Source organism: Balaenoptera acutorostrata, chromosome 1 (genome assembly GCF_949987535.1).
Source record: "Balaenoptera acutorostrata chromosome 1, mBalAcu1.1, whole genome shotgun sequence".
In the NCBI taxonomy this organism is placed as follows: Eukaryota; Metazoa; Chordata; class Mammalia; order Artiodactyla; family Balaenopteridae; genus Balaenoptera; species Balaenoptera acutorostrata.
In genome coordinates this window covers 177,681,176-177,689,867 of record NC_080064.1, presented here as the reverse complement: position 1 = coordinate 177,689,867, position 8,692 = coordinate 177,681,176, and the positions used below count along the sequence as shown (strand labels likewise).

At 38.5% G+C, this 8,692-nt stretch overlaps 1 protein-coding gene across 1 annotated transcript; it reads left to right on the top strand.

Moving 5' to 3' along the window:
- Window positions 1-4,729: 4,729 nt before the first annotated feature.
- Window positions 4,730-8,212, top strand: FAM177B (family with sequence similarity 177 member B). The gene is made up of 4 exons (XM_007172079.2): window positions 4,730-4,897; window positions 5,183-5,249; window positions 7,573-7,670; window positions 8,030-8,212. Exons 1-4 carry the CDS (start codon window positions 4,730-4,732, stop codon window positions 8,210-8,212), a joined length of 516 nt encoding a protein of 171 aa, XP_007172141.2.
- The last annotated feature ends 480 nt before the right edge of the window (window positions 8,213-8,692 follow it).

Below are 8,692 nucleotides of genomic sequence, written 5' to 3'. Positions count from 1 at the left end.
GGGCTCTAACCGTGCGGGCTCAGTAGTTGTGGCTCATGGGCTCTAGAGCGCAGGCTCAGTAGTTGTGGCACACGGGCTTAGTTGCTACAGGGTATGTGGGATCTTCCCGGACCAGGGCTCGAACCTGTGTCCCCTGCATTGGCAGGCAGATTCTTAACCACTGCACCACCAGGGAAATCCCACAAGTCTGTTCAACTTAGAAGTCACATTTCTTCCTGCTCTCCTTCGGGCGCTGGTCCCCAAACTGGCCTGCCCATTGCAATCACCAGGGCAGCCTCAAAAATAATTGAGGCCCATGTCCCACCCCAATAGACTGCGGGTCTCGGGTGTGTCCTGGCCTTGGAATTTTAAAAAAGGACTCCCAGATAATCCGAACATGAAGACAAGTTTGAGGGCCACTGGGTTTATTTAATGCTGCACGTGTAAACATAACTCACCTTCCCACAACTCAAATTCGTTCCGCCCTGTACGACACACGCAAGAGAACCTTTCCACGTCAGCACAAAGGCTAGTTGTATTCATTTATCATCTACCGAACAAATTCTAACACCAAATTTTGCACTACTTTCAAAACCAAACAAAGCCAATTAAAGCAATGAAAGAAAAAGCAGAGGAATAATGGTGAGTTGTTTTTTGAAAATGTTTTTATTTTCTTCTGATTGTTATAGAGCATGTTTTATTTCTCATGGCATTGAAAATATTTACTTTTGCAATACTGTTATACTCGGCATATTTTAAACACCAAGTTAAGATCTTTTTTTTTTTTTTTTTTTTTTGCTGCTCTTTGGTATCAGAAACTAAGTAGTAACAAATCTTCCTACTTCTCACCAAGGTTCTTTTGTGATACACTGCCACTAAGTCAGTCAGGAAAAACCATGTATATATCCTTTAAGACTCCTCAGGGGACCCTGGGCTGAGAAGGTCTCACATCACCTTGCTTTGGATAACAAATTTAACCCTTGACAGGCTTTTTGTAACTCTGACCTTTAACGATGGCATTGTACAAATAAGATTTGGTGACTGATTCATACATACATAAACATATGTATGTATGAATATATATTTATATGTATAGTCAATCCTGTTTTTATTGCCCATAAAACTTTTAAAAAGTCAATCTGCTGGTCTTCATTTTGATAGATGGCTGATAATTGATTCACTCATATGTATTATGATTACTGACTTATTTGGAATTATTTCTAATATTTTATTGGTGTTTTCATTAATCATGCTTTTCCTTTGCTCTCTTTCTCCCCTTTTTCCTGCCTTCTGTTGGATTATTTCCTTTTTTTTTTCTTCTACTGTTTTTGAAGCCATACATTCTAATTCCATTATTTTGCTAGTCACCTTTAAATTGTCAGCATGCATACTAATCCTCTCCAACCTATTCCAAAACAATACTTAAAGAGGTCAACCCCTCATATTCTTGTTATTGTTATCTAATACTTAATACTTCTTGTTTTTATACTGTGCCCTACCAAAGTAGTGTTTTTAAGAGTCACTATTAAAAGTTTCACTTTGTTTACTTGTTCATTTACATTTGTTTCTTGCATCTCACTCTTCTGCGTTCACTTTCCTTCTATTTGACACAGAATCATATTATTCATCGTTCAGTGAAGATGCAGGAATGCTTAACTCAGTTTTTATAGGTCATAAAATGTCATTATTTTACTCTCAAAAATTGTTTAGCTGGATATTGAATTCTTTATGACAATAATCAACTGTCTTCTGGGCTCAGTTGTTGCTGATTTGAAGTCAGCCTTTAGCCTAATCTGCCTTATCTGTTATAAATGTTAAGATTTTCTATAATTTCTATGATCTAGGTTTGATTTTATTTTTTTATCCCTCTAGTATTCTTCATGTTTCTCATATTTGAAGATGTGTGTCTTTCTTCAAATATGGAAAATTCATAACCATTACCTCTTCAGACATCACCTCCCCCATTATTTCTATTCACATCTTCTGGAACTCCCATTAAAAGTATATTGAACTTTCTCATCTATTCTTAGCTCATAATTTTTCTTTCATGTTAACAGAATATATATATATGTACATATATATATCTTTATGCTGTTTATGAGAGATTTCCTCAGATTTCTTCACTATGTTTAATCTACATCCAACCTATCCTATGTTCCCGTATATTTCATTTCTGGAATTTCTGTTTGGTTCCTTTTCAAATCAACCTGTTCCTTTTGGATACTATAATGTTTTGCTTCCTTTACCTCTTTGAATATATTAACCATGTTCATTTTTAAAGTTTCATGTTGTTCTATTATTCCTAATTCTTGGATGAGGACTCTCCCATTTTTTTCATTTCATTTGCTGAACCCTCCTCATGATGGTTGGTTTCATCATGTGATTTGTAAGTTTTTGCAATGAGCGCATCCTTGGCCAGGGTTATTTGTAGTGGAGGTCCAGCGTTCCCTGTCCTGTTGAAGCCTCCCTCCAGGGTGATTTTGCGTTTGCATCTGAGAGCTCTGTGGGCTGCACTGCCTTCAGGTTACTCAGCTTCGCTTCAGGTCCTTATAGGTCCTTGTACCGTATGAGGGCTATGAATTTGGGCCACGTGCCAGTATGGGGTCCTGGCCTCGGGCTCCAGTTTTTTTCAGGTGACTATTTCTACCCAAGTTGCCAGGAGATGACAAATTATTTTGCCACTTTTGCAGGCCAACAGGTAGTTTTACTCGTCCATATTTTGTAGATAAGATAGTACTTTATTATCTTAGTTTTATGCAGGTAGCTTTACTTCAGCTCCCCACACTCATGGGATTTGTGATTTAGACTCTCTCCTCTCTGCGCCAGTATTAAAACTCTAGCCCCAAGGCCTATATCTGGTTCTGAAACCCCAGGAACTACCTCAGCTTCAGCTCACCCGTATGATTTTGAGTTTCCTCTCTTTTTCTGACACCTGGGTTAGCTTTCTTCCTTTCTTCCTTTCCTTCTCTTTTCCCCCTCCTTCTTCCCTCCCTCACTCCCTTCCTTCCCCTTCCTCTCTCTGACTCTCTTTCTTACTTCCTTAGTGCAGCCTGTTTTAATAATTTGTTTGTTTCATTTTATCCTGCGTTTCTGTGTGTTTGGAACAGGAAGAAAAATTCTTCCACATCAGCTCAGCCTGCCATATTTGCTGACATAATCTTAAAATATGTTAAATATTAAGACAAGAGTGTACTTACTACATTAGAACAGTGCCTGATATATATACATCATTAAGTAAGTGATAAGTACTTGGCAATAGCTAGCTTTTATTAAATACTTACTGTTTGCTAAGAATTGTTCTGAGTCCTTTATGTGTCTTTACTCATTTACTCCTTAATTTTACAAGGTCAGTATATATTCACACACATTTTCAAATTATATTATTCTTATTTTATAGATAAAGAAACCAAGATGCTGGAATATTAAGTAACAGGACTTTGAACCTAGGCAATCTGGCTCCAAGCTCGTCAGCTTTATTAAGATTTAACTTAAATAAAATTAAGGCTAGATTTTGATTCGTTTTGACAAATGTATACACAGTTGAGTAACCACTACTACAATCATACTATCTATTAGAACAATTCCATCACCCCAGAAAGTTCCCTTTGCCCGTTTGTCATTAATCTCCTCCCACAGCCTCTCACCCCTAGCAAACACCGATCTGTTTTCTACCACTGTAATTTTGCCTTTTCTAAAATTTCACATAAGTAGAATCATACAGTGTCTGGCTTCTTTTACTTAGCATAATGCTTTTGAGATTCCTTCAGGGTATTGCAAATATTAGTTGTCTGTTACTTTTAATTGCTGAGCAGTATTCCATTGAATAGATATACCACATTTTGTTTATCTTTTACCAGTTAATGGATATTTGGATTGTTTTCAGTTTGGAGCTCTTACAAATACAGCTGCTATGAATGTTCACATACAAACCTTTAGATGGATATATATCTTCATTTCTCTTGGGAAAATATCTGGACATGGAATTACAAGATTATATGGTAAGTATATGTTTGACTTCTAAGAAACTGCCAAACTGTTTTCCAAAGTGGCCATACTAGTTGCAGTCCCACTGGCAAGCAATCTACGAGAGTTCTAGCTGCTTCACTTACCCCTCAACATTTAGTATTGTTAGTCTTTTTAATTTTCTCCTAGTGACTATGTTGTGATATCGCATATGGTTTCTATTTGCATTTCTCTAATGACTAATGACATTGAGCACTTCTCCTAAGTTTATTTGGCATCTGTAAATTTTTGGGAAAGTGTCTATTCAAATTCTTTGCCCTTATTTTAATTGAGTTGTTTATATTTTATAAATTGCAGTTATGTTTTATATATTCTGAAAATAAGTCCCTTATCAGACATATACTTGGCAAATATTTTCACCTGTCTGTGCAAAGCCTGTACTCTTTACCACTACTTATAGTGCTCCTCAGTATTTATCAGAATGATTGAGGAATTTCCACAGGCAGCTTTTGCAATTAATAAGGGATAAAGGAACCCTGTTGACAATTTTGTTTGAAGACCCAAAGTTCACATTTTCACTACTAATTTAATCGTTTCTGTTTTGGTACAGAACTGAACTGTCCTCTCTTGGATTTGAAGAACTGATGAGATTACAGCTGCGATTACCTCTGAACTCTCTGTCTTTACAATCCATTGAAAATAATTAGACACGTCTCTGCTATATAAACACTGTCCTGGGCAAATTGTCTTAAGGCGTCCTGTTTTTCATTTACCAGTTTTTTTCCTTATGGAAAAAGACAGTTTCCAGCAGTTAGAACTAGAGAAGGGTAGACCTTCCAAGAGGAGGACTCCCAAAAGAGTTATCCATTTTGTTGATGGTGACATCATGGAAGAATATAGCACAGAAGAAGAGGAAGAAAAAGAGGAACAGAGAACAAATTCAACACTTGATCCTGTAAGCTTAGAATATCATTATTAGTGAACATGGGGGCTGAGTGAATGAGAGATTAAGGAAGATGAGATTTGTGGAAAACACAGTTTTAAGCTAATTCCTTGCTCTCCTTGGTTTGCTTTCTACAGCCAAGTACAATCAACGTATAATTTTGATAATCTTAGGTTTCTCATCTATGAGAGAAAATGGAACCTATTACGAAGCATTTTGAAACTTCTACACTGCAGACTCTGCAGTCACCACTCCTGTTATTAATTTACGCTGATTTGGTTTCTCTTTTTTTTTCAGTCTAAACTTTCATGGGGGTCCTACCTATGGCTTTGGGTAGGGCAAATAGCAAGGACCTTATTTTCTAGTAAGTACTGCTAAGGTTATTTTTTTCTGCCTTAAATATAGACTTACAGACCCTCAGAGTTAGATGGGACTTCCAGTGGTTTAATCCACTCCATGGCATTCTGAAGAACTGGTCGCTTCCATATCTACGCTTGAACATTCCCGAAGGCATAGACCCTCACATCTTCAGGCAGACCCTGCCATCTTTTCTCAACTCTTTTTAGTAAATTCTATCTTCTATTCTATCTTCTTTTAAAGTTCTTCCCAGTGATCCTAGTTGTCTTTTTAAAGGCCAGACAACACCAGTCCAGATTCCTCTTTCATAGAATTTCAAATATTTGAAGACAATAGTCAGTCCTCCCTGAGGTGACTCTTCACCTGAATAAACTTCCAAGTTTTTTCTTTTTTCAACTATTGTTACCTGACACAGTTCCAAGTTCCCTTTTCATAATCACTCTATTATAAACAGAATTTTATTGATCCCTCCCAAGGGCATAATGAATGGCCTAAGTGGCTATTTACAAGAGACAAAATACTAAATCTTATTTTGTTTGACTTTCACCAATTTTCTAAAAATCACAATTGCCAACATCTAATTACTCATTTCCTTCTAACTTGCATATGCTTGTGTATGTGATGGGGGGAAACAACTTTAAGAATCTGAGAAAATATAAAATATAGCTCTTAGGAATTGATCTTCATTCATTCATTCAATAAACATTTATTGAGTGCTCATGTATGCTCAGCACTGAGCAGGACCGTGGGACACAAAGACAAATGACAGTCTTTGCTTTCAAGGGCCTTAACATTCAACGGGTAATATAGGCCGGTAAACATGCCTATGATGATAATTTGTTGTTACAGCTTCCATGGCAGGAGGAGTGTAGGGACTACAGACTGGGATACTCAGGAATGGTGACATACAGAGGAGACATCTTAAGAATGCTATGAAAGTATGTCTGGCCAAGGCCAGCTTGGGGACCATGAAAGTGACCAGGGGGTCTTTAAATCACATTAAAAGTAATGATAAGGGAGATTTAGTCAGATGGTATGAGCCCTAAGTGCTTTTTGATCAAGGTGGAAGGTTTGTAATTTGGAAGTTACCTTAGCGACCCAGGTGAATACTGACCTTACCTCAACCAAAATATGTTGGCAGAAGAAATGCTGCCTTCCAGAGACTTCTATGCTTTAGTTAGGGCAAGACTATTTGAAGAGGTGGAATGTTTTGGAGGGAGGGAGCCTTAGAGATTAGAGCAGGTAAAAGAAGCAAAACTCAGTACAGCAATATGAGAGTGTGAACGAGAACGGGGACTACAGTGATTTCTATTTGGGCTTTGACTTCAGATGACGGGCAGGACACACAGGGAATCAATCTGCCTTCAGGGTTCCAAATGGAACTGTAGCCTGAAAGAGCTTCTGCCTGGGGCTTCCAGATTGTAGTGAAGGCATAAATACGCTAACAGTCTGATCTTTACACAGAGACTTTGGTTAGAGCTGGAACCCAGACGACACTGGTAATTAATTTTTTCCATGTAAGATTCTAGTAGGTCATAAACAGGAAAACTTCCTGAGATTTATTCTAATGTTTTAGAAACTTCTCTTATGCACATGTACTAGGCACTGTGGCAAACAAACAGATTACAGAGCTAGAGTATTTTTGAAAGGATAAAGCACATTAAAAAAAAAATAGAGAGCATCATTTTGATGCACTGTATGAGCAGTTTCTTCAGAAGTGGAATGAATCACGGGAATCAGAAAGTCCTATACTTTTATAGGAGAACACCTCTAGGAGAGACCTTTTTGGAAACCCCTCATTATTCATGCTAAACCTTTATCCCTAACTCTAACAATCCCTGAGGCTGCAGGCCACCTTGATACTGTGACTGAAGGCAGACAAGGAAGGCCTTAAATTGCTGCTAGGAAGGAGTTTGTTTTGATGCATGGAAGAATTTCTGACATGGGTCTCGGTAACATTGGATTTAATTTTGGGTATACTTTGCACCATACTCACAGCTGATGATCAGATGATACGCATGGGGATGGACAACATCTGTTCTGATTGCTCAGGACCTGTACCTGTTATTAAGTATTTTGAAAGTCTCCCCTGATATATTCACCTGGAAAGGATAGTTTACATGTAATCCTATGTGAAGACAGAAGATTTAACAAATTCCCTTTGAGTCTTAGGACTTTTTGGGAGTCTGGAGCAATTGAAATCTTTTGTCGGCCTTGGAGTTAAGTATAATAATAGACCATTTGAGGGCAAGTTGAAACTTTTGGCATCTCCACTGAGTCTAAACTTTAATTATTTATTCAGTTTACCAAAGCGTTTTTCTTTCTTCTAGCATGTGAATTCCTTGGTGGAAGATTTGCTGTCTTCTTTGGTCTTAATCAACCTAAATACCAGTATGTGTTAAATGAGTACTATAGAACACAAAATAAGGTATGTGACATCCTGATGGGGACACCAAGAGCCCTGAGATGGGGAGGTTGGTTGTTCCTGATTTGGGCCCTTACGGAGGAGTATTTTCCCACCTGGTAATTCATGTAACTGCAGTTTCACTGAGCTCCCATGGTCAGACTGACTTCTTTTTCTAATGCCCCTCACCCCATGATGCTTATTCCTAATTGCCTCTCTTGTGTGAAGTTAGAAGGTCATGGGATAGTTCGTAGATGGTAGTCGAGTGTGAAGCCTGAGATCGCATAAAGGCGAAGCTTCTTATAAGGGTGTCTCTACAAGACGGGGGAGATCAGAGGTATTGGGTTTACTGTTAAACATTTCCTTATTCCTCTTTGTATCAGGAAAGTGACAAGGAAAGTGAAGGGAATGGATCAAAGACCCAACCAGCCAATGTTCCCAATGAAAAGTGTCACCTGGAGGCTGGGGGCCGAGAGTATGGAACGAGACAACAGGACATTGCCGAGGGCATTCCTCAGTGGAGTATCTCATCCAGCGAGGGCCTGAAGGCAGATTCCAGCTCCTGATGGGCAGCGGGGCTATAGTTCCCCTGGATCTCTTTTCCTGGGTCATTGATTACCACAGCAACAGCACCACAGGTAGCACTTCTGAGCCAGATCTGATCTTAACCTCTTTGTGATTTATTCTCCAGCAGCCAGGAATTGTAAACAATCATAAGAACAATTGTGGATTATTTCTCAATATAAATTTTTATTTATAAGCCCAGCAACCCAGCTCCACCCCAGTAATATAAGTCCTGTCCGTCAGTTGTGGGCTACTAGTATTGACATTTGCACGGTAGTATAAATGCCTTAAGGAACTTGGGCATGGGAGTTTTAGGCTGAAACTCTTTGTCACATGGTGAGGGTATAGAAAAGGACCCTCTGTTCCTCAAAAGAAACTTTGGGCATTATGAAGTCTAAATCCTTTCAGGGTTTGACATAAGCCGTGTCCTTCCCAATAGCTATGTTGGCTTACTTGGGGCTGCTTTGCAATAAGCAAACATT